The sequence below is a fragment of the Mytilinidion resinicola genome (genome assembly GCF_010093595.1).
Source record: "Mytilinidion resinicola strain CBS 304.34 unplaced genomic scaffold BDZ99scaffold_2, whole genome shotgun sequence".
NCBI classification, from domain to species: domain Eukaryota; kingdom Fungi; phylum Ascomycota; class Dothideomycetes; order Mytilinidiales; family Mytilinidiaceae; genus Mytilinidion; species Mytilinidion resinicola.
The window spans coordinates 1,292,239-1,310,493 of record NW_022985438.1 but is presented as its reverse complement, the minus strand read 5'-3'; the positions used below and the strand labels follow the sequence as shown (position 1 = coordinate 1,310,493).

Below are 18,255 nucleotides of genomic sequence, written 5' to 3'. Positions count from 1 at the left end.
AGCAGGGTGTACGTACATTGGATTTCTCACCGCCGCCCCTAGTCTTTATTAGTACGTTAGGACCCCTCAAATAGTGGTAGGAAAGTGTACGGATATCTATGACAAGGCATTGTACGTATCACTTCCCTTTTGAGTGAACGGTGGGCGGTAGCGCGTCGTCTGAGGTGGCCTAGAGATGCATTAGGCGGGCTAAATTGTATAATTCGCGCGTCTTTCCGAGCGCTGAATAGATATCGAAGCATTTCAAGCAGCGGCAGACAAGTGTGCACAGCAGCGCATGATTATGCAAACTCGTTGTCCAAATTCTTGAGTATCTCTATTCCTCTTTCTTAGTTGTAGACGATGTCGTCAGGCGTGGCCCGGCAAGCTTACAGAGTCTTCAACACGATTATTTCACGTCTCATTGAGGCTCCCGAAAGAGTGTGGGAGCACTGTTGACGATGTCAGCAGTCATCTGGATTGGACATCTGGTTCAGACTCGAGAAGTCTCTTAGAGAATCCTTGTCGGCGGCATCGTAAGGTGAGAACCACTATCTTGAATTCAATGGCGGGCGGTGATAACATGCTATTCGAAATCTTAGAACCCTCGCAGGGCACCACCGACAGCTACATCACCTTATCACACCGACGGGTGTGAACTGCATCGAGCCGGCACGCCTGACTACTTTAAATCCTATTCTATTTTAGAGAAGTGTCGCGGAGCACTCCCGACAGTGGCAGCATACGGTAGGGTTCACCTGGGCCAATTGCACTGAATATGAAGGCTTCTGGTATTGACATCCTCCCTAGATTCTTGGAAACCTGTCGGAGCACCACTGGCAGTGACGTCACTTCCTCAAAACTACCAGCGTGAGTTACCTCAACTCTGAAGGCTTGGAAGTATTGCAGCCTAGTCAGCCTTTAGTATGTTCTCTTGAAGCACCACTGACGGCGTTGTCACTGATTTAAGATAATAGTCTCGAGTTGCGCTTGATGGGAAGAGACATATACTTTACAATCTATCCAAAGTCTTAGAACTCATTCGTAGCCCTTTTCACAGCGGCAAGAGCATGGCAAAAAGCTTATCACAAGGCACTGTTTCGAAAGTGAGTAGTCGCTCCGCGGCTTTCCATTCCCATTCCCGCCTGACTTCTTGAACTACCCAGGGGCAGGTCAACAGGTCATCAGGCTCACGCTCGGACAGCGAACTTCCACACAAATCCCGCATTCGGGCAGTTGACGTCCTTCCCCGAAGTCGGAGATTTGCTTGGCCACCTCCTACGTCAGCATTTGCCTTACTGCTGAGGCACTATATCTGCTATGCAGTTCCCGTTCTCGAAGCAATGACATATGGTTTAGAACGTGGACACAGGCCTAGGCCACCTCAATACGGCAGCATGCATGCCGCTGCTGAAGCAATTGATCTCAACGCAATTCGCGCTCTCAAAGAATTGACATCGCTCTTGGATTTCGGACGCATGCTTAGGCCATCCCCTACGGCCGCACACACGTAATTGCTGAAGCAACTTGCTCAAGTGCAATAGGCGCCCTCAACAGAATGAGATCTCTTCGGGAGCTTGGATACTTGCTTGTGCTACCTCCTGTAGCAGCACGTACCCTTCGCTCAGACGCTTGATTTCAACCCAATCTCCGCATTCAGCGAAATGACATATTCTGGTATTCTGAAACTCACCTTGGGCCACTCCCCACAGTGGCACGTGCCCACGGATCACCTGCCTCGAGACTTATTTTCACCCCTTATCTCTTGGGCCTTTTTCACCTCTCCTGCTCTGGGCTAAAACTTCACCTCGTGGGCTTGCTTGTTGTCATAAGGCCTGCCGTCTATAAGAGAGCTTCTTCCGCACTTCGACACTTCCTCTCTTACACCACTCATCAGCACGGTAAGCCAGTCCCCTTAGCTTCGTTGGCGCTCCAAAATTGACCCCAAACAGCACCGCACAACGGCCTGAGAGAACGTGCGCTGCGTCTCGCGTCCTAATTCGAATCGCCTCCGTCCGCGAAGTGGGGAGGTAGCAAGGAGGCTGAAGCGCCCCAAAGAGCTGAAAGGTAAGAATCGAGATGGCTTTTATTCGCCCAATTCACACCCCTTCACATCACATCACTGCCCAAGCGAGCGTTCTTTTGGAAAGAGCTAGGAAAGGCAGGATTAGGAGAGGAGAGAAGAGGAGGTGGCGTGCAGGAAAGGGGCAGGGCTTGGACGTGTCCTTCAGTAGCTTTTGAGCCATGGAAAGAGGTTGAAAGACTGGAAGCGGACTGGCTTCAACGCTTCACTTGTTCGGTCAAGAGTATCATGGGGTTCCTGCTATTTCGAGCTTTGCAGTTCTGATGGCTTCCCCCAACCCTTCGAATAGATTGTACTAAACTGCGCGCTTTACAGGTCAGGTACCGGTACGAGCCACCACTGGGGGTTCGGAGATTTGCCATCAAAGATGTCAAATCTGAAAGATCTCGAATTGAACGATCCGTTCTGGCATGGTGGGAATGAGGACGCCGAGCCGTCTGCTCCGTTTGGAGCTTCTTTCTGGGGCACGAATCGGTCTACGACGTCGTTCAATGGCACCCTGAGGGGTGGCTTCGTCACGCAGGATCAGTATATGCAGCTGGTAGCTGAAATTGTCGAGCTTAAGCGCATTGTCCTTCTTCAGACCGACAGAATCGCAGCTCTAGAACTCAGAGTTGACGGCATGGATGAGACTGTAAGGATGCCCTCAGCACCGCACCCGCATCGTCCAAGCCCGTACGCCCATCAACCACAACCCCAGAGCGCTGCGCCAGTAGTTACGCCCTCGGCACCCGTATCAGGAGAAACCCTAGGTGGCATTGTTCCCGCACCACGATCTGGAACCAGAGCGGACACGCCTCGACTCAGGCATGCACCCATGCCAGTACCCCCAGGTGGACCGAACAAGCAGGCATATCGCCCAATGCTGGCCGACTACTTTGGAGACATTGAGAAATGGGTCCAGCAATATGCCACGGTTCCCTTGTCGAACCTCAATCCTATGGAGGCGCTCTGCAAAGCCACGACCCAGCTCGTTACGCTTGTCCGAGACGACACCGCCGCGCAGCAAGTCTTGCTAGACCCGACCCTGGAACAATTTGCTATCTTGTCTGTGGTCAATCATTACATCTGTTCGGCGGCCATGAAATGCGACCTCATTGACCCTTTCTCAGCAGAGCTCAAAACTTACAATAGTGTCCTCCGCCAACATTGGAACGCAGCCCCCGAATACGCTACATGCCAGGAAATCCTCCGTACCAGAGCCGCGCTCTACTGGGAAATGCAAGAGGATCCTCAATATCACCACTGGAGAGCCGGCTTTGTCGACGGAATGACGAGCGACTTGATGAGTATTCTAGCTCCAGCAATGCGTCAGAAGAGCATGGAGGAGGCGCGCTCTAAACTCACACAATTTTTCATCCGCGCAGTCCGCATCAGTATCAGAATGCGCATGGATCAGATGGACTGGGCATTCAACTTCCCGCAACAGGAAGACCCTCTCACACCAAGCATGGTATTCCGAAACCCAGATGTTTCTCCGCACGAAGTCAGAGCGAACGCCCAGAGATATCAAGTTCTCTTTTGCATCACTCCAAGAATTCAGTGCGACAAGTATCCGGCGAATGGTCCGGTTGGTTCTGAAATCGTTCACGGTGCTGAGGTGATTGTGAAGAAGATTGCAACCTCGATCTGGGAACGGCAGGCAGCGCAGACATGGCAGCCGCAACTAGCCGGGTACAGAGTCGCAAGAAGGCAAGAGCAAGGCAGAGATTGAAGGTCGGACGAAAGACGAGACGTTGGAAAGACACACTTTGAAGAGGCTTGCTCTACTTTGATGCACTATTGACTCGGACTAACGACTACAATTTCGATTATGGATGCGGCTCAGATTCACTATTATGATCACGAATATGATCACGACTTCATGACCGGCCTCGACTATGACGATGGGAATTAGTTTCACGGACTTACGACCTAACGATTCGGATGCATTGACAGCTTGGAGCTCATAGGGCGAATCTGTCTCGGATATCGGACTGGTCGAGACTTTACGGACAGGATGGGGCTTTGGAAGCATGTTTATTCCAATATCTTTTAGATTGATTTCTGGTTTTTGTCGACTGTCTACTTGGGTTGAGCGGCTCCGGGATGCCTGCGCGGGAAGTCGCTGACTTTGGCTGCTCGGACTATGGCCTCATGAGCTCGGCCGGACTCCCTCACTCGGGGCCCAATTGGACTTTGGACTGCGTTCGGGGGTTTGCTTGATTTGCTAAGCGGCTTGGGACTGTGGCGGATGTCACCGACTCTGGCTGCTTGGACTATGCTGTTATGGCTTCGATTGGATACTCTATCTCGAGATCCGATGAATGCTGCTTTGTGAGGAGATAGTTCCGAACATAGCAATTGGGGTTTAACTTGAATGCATTACTTGCCCCTTTGGAATATTGTAATATAATGCTGCAGGAACCGTGTCTTGGTGATGAAGGGCATGGGCCGACAGCGGCGACGTTCAACCTTGGTTTGCCAGGTTCCCCACACGCCCGGGATTCCACATCCGTATCCTCCACCGGTTGATTCTCGCTGCCTCGTTGCGCAGGCCCCTCCTTGAGTTGATCCTCTCGCAGTACTGTATTACGCGATCTTTGTATCGAAATTGTACCCGTATCGCGTTCTTACTCCACCTTCTAGGCATCCTACACGACTTCTCCGGCCTGCAAGACCAACAGGAGCTGAGGAACCGGCGAAAAAGCCCCTGTACCCGAGACGACATTCACTTGCCATACGATTAGATCTTATACCCAGAGACCCCTCGACACGACTGCGTTTGCAGGAAAAGCACGCGACATTCCCTCTGATAGACTTTCGACCCAATTGATGAAACTGGACCAAATAACATGACATAACCCTACGAAGAGTTGCATGCACAACATGTGTCCTTCGTTGGAGCTTCAAGAATGTGGAATTTACCAGCTCAAATCACTAGAGCTAGCACTAGGCGCCCAAAACCATGTTCGCAATGTCGGGCTCGACATTTTCACGAATACTTCATAACCCACCTCCCCACCTCCTCCATGCATCCCGACAAGTCCGCCGGCGGACCACACCACAAGCTCCCCCGAGACAAATCGACGCCTCATACCCTGCGGGGATCGAACAGAACTCCCGCAGCGCCTCCGCCCATGGTGGGAATGTCCCGGGAGATGACGGTCGTGCGCATACCGCTCAAGAGCGCGAAACACCACTTTGGGGTTTCCCTTTCACGGGGTAGTCGACCGTACAACGAAGACACATTTCAGGCGGGCACAATCGATATACCGGCGTTCTCTAAACGAAGGCCTATGACCCTGACACGCAGCAATCGTGGAAACGTAGCTGGGGAGGTAACGCCGGCTGATAGCCCAAGCGGAGACCCCCAGGTCTTCTACTTTGGAGTCTTCGATGGCCATGGAGGAATAGAATGCAGCGACTTCTTGCGGGAGCAGCTACATCAATACATTGAAAGAGGTGCGAAGCTCTTCGAGCTGGAAAGCAGTCTCAGACGCAAAGGCAAGCCGGAGCGATATATGGGCTGGCCGAGCAGTCTAGGCGAAAGCGGCAGGGACAGCTTGGAGGCTGTGGACACATATACGGCCCCCGGTACTGAGCCGGTCAAGCCACCAAAAGCAGGCACTAATGAACAGCCACCAAGCGGGACTGATGCTGCTACGCCTCCAGAGGATGCTCGGTCTGTCAAGCAATCTGATAGCGTGTGTAGAGCAGAAGAGTTAGAGAGCGAGCTTGTGAAGGCTTGGAAGGAACTTGTGGGTGGCTACTATAGACGCTTCAAGCCCGAGTACTTTGCGTTGTCCGCCGGAGGCCAGGGTCATAACGCAGAGAAAGAGATGGCTGAACGGAAGCAGCTCCAAAATTCATGCGTCCCGGACGACACCACAGAGGGTATCGGCATCGAGACGGTCCTCGAGTATGCCTTCTTGAAAGCGGACTACGACTTCGTGTCGGCTCAAGTTGGCAAAAAGGACGAGGATCCGGTCCTAGCTGACCGCGCCATCAACGACGACGACATACTTGGAAGCCCTTCCACTAAACGCATAGGCGGCCCAATGCGCTTCAAAGGCGGTAGCACGTGTAGCATTGCGCTCATCTCCACGCCAACCCCCTCGCCCTTCTGGCATCCTGCCTCTCCTTCAACACTCATTACGGCTCACTGCGGTGACACGCGGATTCTACTCTGTAACACAGCAACTGGGCTTGCTGTTCCGCTCACATCGAACCACCACCCTTCTCTGCCCATGGAAGCTACCCGGCTGCGGCGATATGCGGCGACGTTCGTGACCGATTCGTTCGGCGAAGAACGAGTCTCCGGCCTTGCCAACACCCGTGCCTTTGGAGACATGGCATCGAAACGCATAGGCGTTTCTGCTGAGCCGGAGATTCGGCGCATGGAGATCTCGCCGGCGGAATTCTCCTTCCTGGTTCTCGTATCTGACGGCGTGTCGGGCCATCTGAGCGACCAGGAGATCGTGGACGTCGTCAAGGAAGCCCGCACTCCAGAGCAGGGCGCTCGGGATGTGACTGGCTTTGCCACTGAGGTGGCCACCGACGCTGATAATGCCACGACGCTAGTCGTGCGGCTGGGAGGATGGGAACGGAGGAGCGAGGGCGGGCTGGGCAGTCTGGGGACAAAAGAACTACGGGACTGGCGGAAGGAAGAGGCCAACAACCCGCGAAGTAGGATGTAGAGGCATGGCACTGCATACGCGGCGTTTGGGAGAAGCTGGGAACAGGCTCGTGCTGTACATGTACTTGTATATAAGGTCGTTGGGTCACTGGGCCGTGGGCCAAAGCATTGGGTGGTTCTTGTCGGCATAGCTGAAGCGCGCACCGACGTACAGACGAGACAGTCGTGAAGACGTCTTCGCTGCATTTCTACCGATTTCTGCTGCTCTGAGGGAGTCTGGCGTGCTCTATCTGGTTCTTTGTGCACGGTCGCGAGCTCCAAACACCAACGCTGCTTTGCTCGCCGGCATGCATACAAAGGTAGCAAATAGCGAAGCCTCTGCCCTCGGTGACGCCCAGCTTCGCCACTGAGCCGTTCACCATGCTGCAGCCCGTGGGCGGAGGGGCACGGCAGCGGACGCCAGGGCAAGCGAGCCAATCCTCCTGTGGTCGTGAGCCCTTCACCAACCACGACTGCAAGGCTGTTGCGGCTGCCTTGACGTCGATCCGCCGCCAAAGAGGCATTATGCTCGCCCTGTTTGCCGTTTGCCTCTGCGAGCAGGGCGCACTGGTCCAAAGCACCGCGCGTGCCTGAGACGCTCCGGGGCTTGTTGTCGGTCTGCGGGGTGGGCCTTTCGCGAAGCGGGCATCTCTGCTGAATTCACGTGTTTGGCCTGTCCAAGGCCGTCGACTTTCGCTTCAAATTCCCTCCCATAACACGCTCCCCCACGACACCTCTTATACTCCACCACCGCCCCATCTACACCCGCACCCTCACTCGCACGACCCAGCTGCACATCTGTCGCTGCAAGTCCCGGCCGCTGTCTGCACACCCGCACGCCCTCCTACCATCATGGATGTCAACCAGGTGTTGGAGGGGACTCTCTCTCCAGGTGCGTGCTGCGACCCGCCCGCTCGCTCAAGCCTTGCTGCCCTACTGACTCTGCCCAGATGCCACGATTCGCACAAATGCCGAATTGCAGCTCACCTCAGCCGCTGAAACTGATTTTGTGAGTGTTGGGCGCCCGCCGTCTCGAAGCCTCTCCGTGCCCGCTCAAGACACTCACTAACCGCGCCTTGTCTCACTCCAGTCCGCCTACCTGACCGTCCTCGCAACTGAGCTCGCCAACGAGCACGCTCAACCTCACATCCGAAGCGCCGCGGCACTTGCCCTCAAGAACTCCTTTTCCGCGCGAGAGTACACCCGCCTACGTCAGGTCCAGGAACGATGGCTCAACCAAGTAGACCCCAATGTGAAGGCCCAGGTCAAGGCCACGGCTTTGAAGACGCTCTCGGCGGGCAACAACCAGGTTGGCGGCCAGACTGCCCAGTTCATCGCGTCCATTGCCGCCATAGAGCTTCCCCGCCAGATGTGGCCGGAGCTCATGCAAACGCTGGTCAGCAATGTTGGGGAAGGCTCCGATCACCAGAAGCAGGCCTCTCTGACTACAATTGGCTATATCTGCGACACGGACGATCAAGATCTTCGGGACAGCCTCGCACAGCACTCCAACGCAATCCTGACCGCTGTTGTCCAGGGTGCGCGGAAAGAGGAGGCCAACGAAGAGGTCCGGAGCGCGGCCATCACGGCTCTCAGCGACTCTCTCGAGTTTGTCCGGACCAATTTCGAGAACGAAGGCGAGCGAAATTACATTATGCAAGTCATCTGTGAGGCTACGCAAGCCACCGACCCTCGTATCCAGCAAGGCGCGTACGGCTGCCTCAACAGAATCATGAGCCTGTACTACGACAAAATGCGCTTCTACATGGAGAAGGCGCTTTTCGGGCTCACAATTCAAGGCATGAAGCACGATGAGGAAGACGTTGCCAAGCTCGCTGTTGAATTCTGGTGCACCGTCTGCGAAGAAGAAATCTCTATCGAGGACGACAATCAACAAGTACGTGACCTTTTCTTAGTACTCCAGTCCGAAAGTGCAGCTGATGAGGACACCTCACTAACCCTGGCAAAGGCCCAAGCGGAAGGCTCCACCGAGTTAAGGGAGTATTTCAACTTTGCTAGAGTCGCCACCCAGGAAGTTGTCCCAGTCCTTCTGGAGCTCCTTGCTAAGCAGGACGAGGACGCGGCTGATGATGAGTACAACGTCTCAAGAGCTGCGTACCAGTGTTTGCAACTTTGGGCGCAGACCGTGGGCAGTGCCGTTGTGCCGCCGGTCCTTGCTTTTGTGGAGAAGAACCTACGGTCTGAAGACTGGCATTTCCGTGATGCTGCCGTTTCTGCTTTCGGTGCCATTATGGAAGGTCCAGAGCTGTCCATGTTGGATCCCCTCGTTAAGCAAGCTTTACCTGTTCTCATTGGCATGATGGACGACCAGGTAATCCAGGTCAAGGATTCAGCAGCTTACGCACTGGGCCGTATCTGCGAAGTTACAGCCGAGTCTATCGACGCATCCACTCATCTTCAGCCTTTGATTGCCTCTCTATTTGGCGGCTTGTCGAGCCATCCAAAGATGGCATCGTCCTGCTGCTGGGCTCTCATGAACCTCGCAGATCGATTTGCCGGCGAGCCTGGGTGCGATAGCAACGCACTGTCACCGCATTTCCAGGCCAGCGTCACTCACATTCTTCAAGTCACTGAACGGCTAGTCCGCCCCTTTCGTATTTCCGTAGAACGCTCGCTAACCTTACTAGACATGACGCCGATAATCAGCTTCGTACTGCCGCTTATGAAGTCCTCAACGCCTTCGTTACAAATGCCGCGAACGATAGCGTAGGAATTGTCGCCGGCTTGTCCGATGTCGTTTTGGAACGTCTAGAGAAGACTATCCAACTCCAAGCTCAGGTGGTTAGTGTTGAGGACAAGTTGACCCTAGAGGAGATGCAGACAAGTTTGACAAGCGTCGTAATGGTACAGTAACATTTCTACTGAGTAATAGACTTCAAACTAATAGACACACAGGCAATCGTACAGCGACTAGAGACTGAGATTAGGCCACAAGCTGACCGAATCATGGGAGTTCTGCTTCAACTGCTTTCTTCTCTTGGTGCGAAATCTAGCGTTCCTGACACCGTGTTTGCGGCTATTGGAGCACTTGCAAATGCTCTAGAGGATGATTTCATCAAGTACATGGACGCTTTCACCCCGTTCCTGTACAACGCCCTCGGCAACCAGGAAGAGCCCGCGTTGTGCTCTATGGCCATTGGCCTTGTCAGCGATATCACCCGATCGCTAGGCGAGAAGGTCCAACCGTGGTGCGATGCATTTATGAACTACCTCTTGAACAATCTCCGGGTAAGTAAATCCTTTAGTACCAGAAGTGAAGACTTGCTAACCTCGCAAAAGAGCCAACAACTCGGCAATACGTTCAAGCCGGCTATTCTCCAGTGCTTCGGCGATATCGCACAGGCCATTGGTGGACACTTCGAAACATATCTTCCAGTTGTTGCCCAAGTGCTTCAACAGGCTGCGGGTGTTCCAATGACCCCAGACATCAGCTACGAGATGTTGGACTACGTTGTGTCGCTCAGAGAAGGCATAATGGATGCTTGGGATGGTGCGATCGTGGCTATGAAGAGCAGTGGGAAGAGTGAGTTGATATCCTTGAACTTCCGTTCCGCGAGCTGCTGTACTGACCATTTTAGCGCAATTGCTGGCTCCTTGGGTGACGGCCATCTTTGAGCTCCTACATACGGTCTACACGGACTCTAGCCGTTCGCAGGCTCTCTTGCGATCCTCTTTGGGAGTCGTCGGGTAAGCGCCGACGTTCGCCTGATTCGAAGATTTGTACTAACGATTCCAAGTGACCTTGCCGATGCTTTCCCTCACGGCGAATTTGCGGAATTGTACCGCGCTGACTGGCTGACGGCCATGGCTAGAGAGGTTCGCGCCAATCGTGAATTCCAGCCTCGAACGCAAGACACGGCTCGTTGGGCTCGTGAGCAGATAAAGCGCCAAATCGGTACAGAACACATTTCTTTCCTCTTCCTTCCCAAGTCGTCTGAGAATGGAGGACTCCGTTAGAATGCCGGAGGCTAACTATTATTATTTGAAGGCGGTAACGCAGGCCAGATGGCTTGAGTAATCCATCCCTCCTCCATATCCATACCCGGCGTCAGGGCCTCAAGTGGCACAGGTTCAGGAAAACCATAGACAGCGCGATGATCAAATCCAACCTAGTTTCATGATCATCGTGTAAGCTCTGGCATGTCTAGGATTTGTCTTACAGACATATCAACTTGGTTTTGCTAAAACGACGTTATCGACGGCGACGAATCCCCAGAGGTGCTCGAGCCCTAGATTTACCGGAACCGGATACGATTAGCCACTGTTCGTACTATACGCTGGCTTCAAGGCGCCCTCCCTTCCCCTCCTCCGCACGAGCAGTTCCCCGACCCCGATCACCAGCACATCATCGACCTGATGCAGCACGCACAGCACCAACCCAACCCCCGAATCGAATCCCTCGCCACTCCACGCCACACCTACACCCTAATCCCACCCAACTCAACACCCTGCGATATATCGAGCACCCACCTCGCACCACCCCGGACACCACAACACTCCAAAGAGGAAATTCATGTATGCCCCCGAAGTCATGTAAGGTTCTACGGCGCCAAAGGTCTTTCAGCAGAGAGCACGGATGGGCAGGTCAATGAAGAAATAGTTTTTGTGCCTCTCATCCAGCTCTTCTTTTTCTAGAAAGATCCATTGGAAAAAAAAGTCGCCTAGTTCCAGAGATATCCCCCCCACTTTTTTTCCCCTCTTTATCTATCAATACCTAAGTGTTTTCTTTTTACCCTGAGCACCGCCTTCCCGTCACCCCACCCGGCCCCCGTTTGTGCTTTTTTCTTGTTATGTGTTTGGTTTGGCACGCATGGTATCTGAGAAGAGTGAGAGAGAGAGAGACATTCCAAAGATTCCCCGTCTTGTAAACGCGTGTGAGCTGACCCCTAGTTACCCCGAGCACCCCAGCAACTGGTTTTTTTATTTACTTAGATTTTGCTTTTCTATGAGGAGGTATGCGGCTTGCATGGATGGAAGGAGAGTGGGGGAATGGTCCCGAGCGTGATGCTAGGGGATTATGTGAGGGCGGGGTGTTTAGGTGGGTGGATGGGTTACCGGTAGTGGATCATAATCAATTGCTTCGAGCATCTGCTCCCCCCCCCTTTTTTTTTACTCACTTCCCATGGTCTTACAAGGGTATGGTGATTGTGATGGATGTGTTTGAAGTGTGGGCTTCGCAACGTGAGTTTTCTTGATACTTGGCTTGGTGAAAACTTTGGTTTCCCTGTTGAAGCTTTTTGCTAGGCTTTTGCTTTTGAAACTAGGGTTTGCAGTTTCGAAGCAACTATTGGGTTCAGCTTTCCCTCCAGGCTGGCGACTTTATGGCGCGTTTGACGGTGTGGTGCACCCCGTCGGCTTGTACATAGTCTGTCGCTTGCTCTTGTTTTTTTTGGGGGGGGCTGAGGGACGGAATAGAGGGATGAAGAACCGCATGGATCGAAGTCTCTTGGCGAGGAGGAGTGTGGTTACGTTGGATCTTGGAATTGTTCGGACTGGAGAGATGTTCAAGGTGCTAAGTGTTGCTTCGATAATGTGGTCTACAGAAACTCGTGGGTTGTGTGAGATGATGTCTCTTTAATATAGGGATGTGGGTCTTCAAGGGCTACTACACTCGCGTTTTGGCGTTGGGTTGTTCGAGGTGGGCAGGAGTAACGCCCATGCCCACGCCCATGCCCACGCCCCCATCTTGCACCGGCAAAAAGAGGTTGTCTCATGCATTGGTTGTTTCACACAGCACATCCAAGATTTATTGTATAATCTTACGATTTAGCTATCAAAAAGCTCTTATGCCGTCGATCTAGAAACTCGGGCTAGAGCTTGAGGAAGAAGTAGAGACGCAGCTAAGTGTAGAAGTTTACAAGAAGGTAAACATATCGTGTATGCTGGACAAAGAAGCTCTGAGCATAAGAGAATAGCGGAGGAAAGGCTAGAGAATATAGGACCCCCCCCCCCCCCCCCAACAATCATTCCCCAGATCCATACTCCAACGCCTGAGGAAAACAGATGGTATCAAGACAGAAGGAAAAGGGCATGATCGAACCCCTTATTGTTCGCACATGAATGAGAAATGCAAACTTGGACTGCAAGTCCAGAATGTGTGGAATGAGAATGTCTCAAACCCCACCCATCTCCACCTCGCCACGCTCCCACACCGGCCGCAAAAAGTCCGCTTCCTCGAAATCAGAGCTGTTCCGCCCGGCGTCTGTCTCGGCGTCTCCCATGTCGGCGTTCTCGGCGTCCATGGTTGTTGGCAGAGCCATTGACTTGAACCCGAGCTCCTGGAGCTGGAGCTGTTGGGTGTTGCCGCTCTTCAGCCGCTGCATGCCTCGTGTCCGTGGCTGGGCAAACGGCCGGAGGGGTTGCGGTGAGAGCTGCGGCATCGCGGTGTGGCTGATCGGGTAGGCGTTCGGTGGGGGGGTGCTCGACATTGGGGAGACGGGCTCCTCGTCGTCCAGCGGGGCGAAGAGGCTGTTTGTGTTCGATAGGGGGAAGACGTCGTTCGCGGCGTCGTCGAAGCTGCGCTTGTGGGAGTTCGCATTCAGCTGGCGAGCGGGGGCCGAGTCGGTGGAGATATTCGAGTTGGTCGAGCCCTGGGAAGAGAAGGGCGTTGTGAAGAGGTGGAGGTGCGGCTGGGAGTTGACGGGCTGGGTTGGCCAGCCCCAGTCGTTGGAGGAGGGTGTGTGAACGGGCTGCTCGGCAAAGCCCCCAATCTTGTGCAGGCCGCAGAAAGGAAGTAGTTCGCGGGGATGCGAGTATGTCTCCGTGGGTAGTTGTTGCACGGGCTTGACGCTGTAGGCATCCCCGTTGTCGAGTTCGCGCTGCTTGTTCTTGTAGCCCTCAGGGACAGACTTCCGAACCCGCATGCCGACGTTGAGGAGAGATGCTTGGACGGAGGATGGGAGGGCCGGAGCAGGCGTCGTCGTTATATGTGGGATGCTCGAGTCGGATTGGTCAGGGCGGGCGAAGAAGGCTGTGATGGAGGGTTGGTATGGACGCTTGGAGCGGTGCGAGGTCGACGGCATTGTTGTCTGTTCTATTTCTAAGTCTTCTCTATGCCTTGATTCCCCAGCAGGATCAGTGCCGCAGACGGCGGTAGGAGGATGTAGAGCCGGTGCCGGAGTGTGCCCTGTGGTGGTGGTGAGGGGCTGGCTCTGGTGGTGGATGATGTGTTGAACTTTGCAGACTCAGAAAACGAGAGCACGAGTTAAATAGCAACAAGAAGAAGAAGTGCGTCGGGGTGAGGCAGGTGCGGAGGTGGTGAAAGCGGTGCTGAGTCCGGTGAATGGATGGGATGATGACAGGCGGACAATTGGAAAAGTGCAAGGCTGGGCGCGTGAAGTTCGTGCATCTCCGACACGCGTTTGCAGTGGAGTGGTCCGAGTGCGCCTAGCACTGCAGGATGGACTCGAGTCTCGATGAAACAACTCCTTCACTCCTTCATTAAGGCAAATCGCAGATAAAAGTTATCTCCACTTTGGCAGCTATGGATGCACATGCATCAAGGTTTCGCAGGTAGTCGTGCTTTGTCTTAAGGTTTGACCCACAGGAGCACCTGAGCACTCTAATCAGCATGACATCGCAGCGAGCACCACTGGATGCCCGGATTAAGATGCCTACAGATCTACGCCTAGCCCCAAAAGCCCACGTGCACCTCCTTCAATGTGCAATCAACAGCTTTAGGAGCAATCGATACTAATAGGAAGGTGACGTGGATGTATGTTGAACAGGTAGTAAGACGCTCGTTATGTCTTCATAAGCGGGCTTTCGCGGCTGTCTCTTTATCACTAAAATCATGTCATTTCACGATCAGCACAAAGGCAAACAGAAAGTCGTATTACTATACAATGCATCGGTATCATGTCATGATACCCGTCCCATAAAACCTCCTTTTTTTCATTCATAATTCGTCCTAATAACACCCAAAGGAAGCCCAAATGACCAATCGCTTAATCCCTATACTAACTCCCGTGACGCTCGCCATGCATCACCTCCAAGCCCTCTAATCATAGAGATCTTCCTGGCCATCATCGAGGTCAACCATCGGGTCGTCTTCGTCATACATTTCGCTGTCCTCGGACATCTCGCTGTCCGTGTGATTCGGAAGCACATGGATATGGCCATCCTCCAGCACCACATGCGCCGTTTCTCCATCTTTGATACTTCCACGAAGGATCAGGACGGCCATGCGGTTGAGCACCTCCTTCTCGATCAACCGAGCAAGTGGCCGAGCACCGTACGCTGGAGAGTATCCAGCACTGCCCAGGTAGTCTTTGACCTCTTCCGTCATATCGATCCTAACATTGCGACCGTTAGAGCTCAAACGCTTCTGGATCTCGACCATCCGCACATCGACAATCTTGCGGATCTCCCTCTTTGTAAGGCGATTGAATATGACGGTGCTTGAGATACGATTCAGAAATTCGGGTAGGAAGTAGTTCCGTAGCGCAGTCATGACCATCTCTCTTGTCGTTGGGTCGATCTTCCCGTCTGGTGAGTTCGGCCTGGCTAGGTATTCGGCACCAAGGTTGGATGTCATGACGACGATACAGTTCTTCGCATCGACGACTCTGCCTTGGCCATCGGTGATACGTCCGTCATCCATGAGCTGTAGGAGGACAGTGAGGACTTCCTTCGCCGCCTTCTCAACTTCATCGAACAGTAGGATTGAAAATGGCTTTCGTCGGAGCGCCTCAGTAAGCTGCCCGCCAGCATCGTGACCGACATACCCTGGAGGAGCACCGATCATTCGGCTCAGTGAATGACGTTCCTGATATTCGGACATATCAAACCGAATCATCGACTTAGGATCATCAAATAAGAACTCGGCGAGAGCTTTGGTGAGGAGCGTCTTTCCTGTACCCGATGGGCCACAAAACAGGAAGCTTGGCGGTTGGTTTGGATTTGCGAGACCTGACCTCTGGAGTCGGATGGCATTAGACACTGATGAAACAGCCTCTTTCTGGCCAATGACGATGTGACTTAGGACCTTTTCCATGTTGAGCAGCTTTTCCTTTTCGGTTGTCCTGAGCCTCGTCACTGGAATGCCTGTCCATCTTGCGACGATCTCGTTGATTTGATCAGGGCCCACGGAATCGGTAAGCATTGCTTCTCCCGGACCGCTCCCTCTACGGTTGTACATTTCTTGATCTGCCCTCGCTTTTTCTGCTTCGAGTTGTCCTATCCGTGCTTCAACATCGGGAATGGCGTAGTACTTCAAGTCGGAGGCAGTCTGTAGATCGCGGATACGCTCTGCTTCGGCCAGTTTGGTCTTGAGGGAGTCAAGCTTCACCTTTGCTTCTTGGATCTCCTTGCCGCGTAGCTTTTCGCTTTCGTACTTTTCGCGTAGAGGCTTCAGCTCTTCTTCGACGTTGGCAGCCTCTGCTACGGCTTCCCGAAGGCGAGCCTTGGCATCGTCAGTCTTCTCACGACCGAGAGCGTGGATCTCAATTTGAAGTTGGCGGAGTTTCCGGTCGAGATTGTCGAGGGCCTCTGGTTGAGATTCTCGCGTAACGCGTACGGCGGCAGCGGCTTCGTCAATGAGATCGACCGCAGAATCGGGGAGACGACGTTGAGTGAGATACCGCGCAGCTAGTGTAGCGGCAGCAACAATAGCGCCGTCCAGAATGGTGACACCGTGATGTGTTTCGTATCGCTCCTTCAAACCACGTAGAATTGAAACCGTTTCTGGGATCGAAGGCTCTTTGACAAGAACCTGTTGGAAACGTCGTTCGAAAGCTGCGTCTTTCTCGATGTATTTGCGGTATTCGCTGAGGGTCGTTGCACCGATGCAGTGAAGCTGACCGCGAGCAAGCATGGGCTTGAGCAGATTGGCAGCATCCATACCTCCCTCTCCGGTTCCTCCAGCACCCATCAAGAGATGCATTTCGTCCACAAAGAGAACAATCATCTCTTTCGACTCCTCAATTTCTTTCAGGACACCCTTCATCCGCTCCTCGAATTCACCCCGGTATTTGCTTCCAGCCACCAATGCGCCGACGTCGAGTGATAGCAGTCTGCATGCTGCAAGATTGGCGGGCACATCGGCGTCGACAATGCGGCGAGCTAGGCCTTCGACAACGGTGGTTTTGCCGACACCAGGCTCTCCGATCAAGACTGGGTTGTTCTTGGTTCGCCGGGAGAGAATGCGGATGACTCGTCGAATTTCCTCCTCTCGGCCAATGACGGGGTCGATTTTGCCGTCTCGGGCCATCGCCGTCATATCAATTGTGAATTTCTTGAGGTTCTCGTTCTCCTGCTCCGAGTCGGCCGTCTTGGAGTCCACCCGCTTCGTCCCCCGAATTTGTTGTATGGCCTCGTCGATCATCTTGGGTTTGGGAATGTTGGCTTCGGCCAGACACCTTTGAATGGCTGGTTCCTGAACCAATGCCTGGATCAAATGGTCCACAGCAATGTAGCTGTCCTTTTGAGTCTTGCTCAGCTCGTTTGCTGATCGAAGCAACTTCGAGAAGCTTGGTGCCATGGAAACACTCTCTGGAGGAGGATCTTGTGAGGGCAGCCTGACGAGGCTCTTCTTGAGGGCTCGGTCTAAGAGTTGTGGGTCGCCATGAGCGCGTTCAACAACTTGTCTGAACAAGGGAGCTGAGGCTTGGGAGTGTGTATCGTGGCCGGTGTTGTTTTGCTGGTCCTTACTCAGATCCGGCGGCGGATCTATGAGAGCCACGGCCAAATGGATCGGTTGAAGTTGTGAATGGGCGTACTGAGTGGCTAAGTCGCTGGCATCTCCAAGTGCCTTCGACGCTCGGTCAGTGAACTCCATCTTGGACGCCATGATGTGGAATGTCGTGAGTGACTCGACTGTTCAAATCAGGCAAGTGTAAGTGAGGTTGTGTTTGTCTGTAGCAGAAGGAAGGAGCAAACAAGTAAAAGAAGGCAGAAATATATAGTCGTCGGTGCCCAACAACGTGAGATGTTCGAAGGGTCGCGAGATGTCGCGCTGTTGTGAGTCGCGGCTCGAAGCTTCTCGTATGTTCTCTAGCCTTGTGCCCCTCCACCATTGGATCTACGTCACCACCTAACCCTCAGGGTGGAGACGGCTTACAAAGGGTGCGGCCGAGTGCATATTCACCTTACATAAGCCGTCCACCAAAAACCAGAACACAGCCGTGCATCAACACCAACAGCACAATAAATTTCCTTTTTTCGGAATTGTAACATTTACGCCTCAACACAACTATTCCTCTTCTCCGCGACTTAATAACTTGTCGTATGGCCGAGATAGAGAACTGAGAAGTGACTCGTTTGCGGTCGTTTTGATGTTCCTCGCCTCGCGTAGCTGGTGGGGTCATGAATATGCACTCGGCCGCACCCTTTGTAGGCTCAGATCATTTTTCGAGACACCAACAAGTTTTCGTCGCCCAACGTCCGGGGTCAAGTCCAAGTCCAACTCCACACTCTTTTCGCCGTTACTCACTCTGACGTACTGCTCGGTAGCAGTCAGCATTGGCTCCTTCCGCATGGAACCGAGACCCTTTATTCCCGAGTCATGTGTTTAGAA

General features: G+C 53.4%; 8 protein-coding genes across 8 annotated transcripts; 4 read left to right on the top strand and 4 right to left on the bottom strand.

Annotated features, from left to right (window-relative positions):
* Window positions 1-2,327: 2,327 nt before the first annotated feature.
* Window positions 2,328-3,815, top strand: BDZ99DRAFT_127693 (uncharacterized protein). The gene has a single exon (XM_033712593.1). It carries the CDS (start codon window positions 2,430-2,432, stop codon window positions 3,774-3,776), a length of 1,347 nt encoding a protein of 448 aa, XP_033583019.1. The 5' UTR covers window positions 2,328-2,429; the 3' UTR covers window positions 3,777-3,815.
* A 22-nt stretch (window positions 3,816-3,837) lies between these two features.
* Window positions 3,838-4,452, bottom strand: BDZ99DRAFT_457965 (uncharacterized protein). The gene has a single exon (XM_033718809.1). The coding sequence runs from the start codon at window positions 4,077-4,079 to the stop codon at window positions 3,855-3,857; it is 225 nt and encodes a 74-aa protein (XP_033583018.1). The 5' UTR covers window positions 4,080-4,452; the 3' UTR covers window positions 3,838-3,854.
* A 573-nt stretch (window positions 4,453-5,025) lies between these two features.
* On the top strand, window positions 5,026-6,952 carry BDZ99DRAFT_406501 (protein phosphatase 2c). Its single transcript, XM_033716454.1, has one exon. The coding sequence runs from the start codon at window positions 5,074-5,076 to the stop codon at window positions 6,739-6,741; it is 1,668 nt and encodes a 555-aa protein (XP_033583017.1). The 5' UTR covers window positions 5,026-5,073; the 3' UTR covers window positions 6,742-6,952.
* BDZ99DRAFT_127686 (uncharacterized protein) lies at window positions 6,836-7,384 on the bottom strand. The gene has a single exon (XM_033712592.1). It carries the CDS (start codon window positions 7,241-7,243, stop codon window positions 6,929-6,931), a length of 315 nt encoding a protein of 104 aa, XP_033583016.1. The 5' UTR covers window positions 7,244-7,384; the 3' UTR covers window positions 6,836-6,928.
* Window positions 7,385-7,444: 60 nt separating this feature from the next.
* On the top strand, window positions 7,445-10,925 carry BDZ99DRAFT_127654 (importin subunit beta-1). Its single transcript, XM_033712590.1, has 10 exons — window positions 7,445-7,611; window positions 7,670-7,728; window positions 7,810-8,616; window positions 8,689-9,317; window positions 9,368-9,584; window positions 9,636-9,968; window positions 10,020-10,263; window positions 10,319-10,427; window positions 10,478-10,635; window positions 10,729-10,925. The coding sequence occupies exons 1-10, from the start codon at window positions 7,572-7,574 to the stop codon at window positions 10,752-10,754; spliced, it is 2,622 nt and encodes an 873-aa protein (XP_033583015.1). The 5' UTR covers window positions 7,445-7,571; the 3' UTR covers window positions 10,755-10,925.
* A 710-nt stretch (window positions 10,926-11,635) lies between these two features.
* Window positions 11,636-12,421, top strand: BDZ99DRAFT_127666 (uncharacterized protein). Its single transcript, XM_033712591.1, has 2 exons — window positions 11,636-11,921; window positions 11,974-12,421. The coding sequence occupies exons 1-2, from the start codon at window positions 11,895-11,897 to the stop codon at window positions 12,316-12,318; spliced, it is 372 nt and encodes a 123-aa protein (XP_033583014.1). The 5' UTR covers window positions 11,636-11,894; the 3' UTR covers window positions 12,319-12,421.
* Window positions 12,422-12,694: 273 nt separating this feature from the next.
* Window positions 12,695-14,110, bottom strand: BDZ99DRAFT_127616 (uncharacterized protein). The gene has a single exon (XM_033712588.1). It carries the CDS (start codon window positions 13,760-13,762, stop codon window positions 12,854-12,856), a length of 909 nt encoding a protein of 302 aa, XP_033583013.1. The 5' UTR covers window positions 13,763-14,110; the 3' UTR covers window positions 12,695-12,853.
* A 467-nt stretch (window positions 14,111-14,577) lies between these two features.
* Window positions 14,578-17,695, bottom strand: BDZ99DRAFT_457962 (heat shock protein-like protein). The gene has a single exon (XM_033718808.1). It carries the CDS (start codon window positions 17,527-17,529, stop codon window positions 14,740-14,742), a length of 2,790 nt encoding a protein of 929 aa, XP_033583012.1. The 5' UTR covers window positions 17,530-17,695; the 3' UTR covers window positions 14,578-14,739.
* Between the last annotated feature and the right edge of the window lie 560 nt (window positions 17,696-18,255).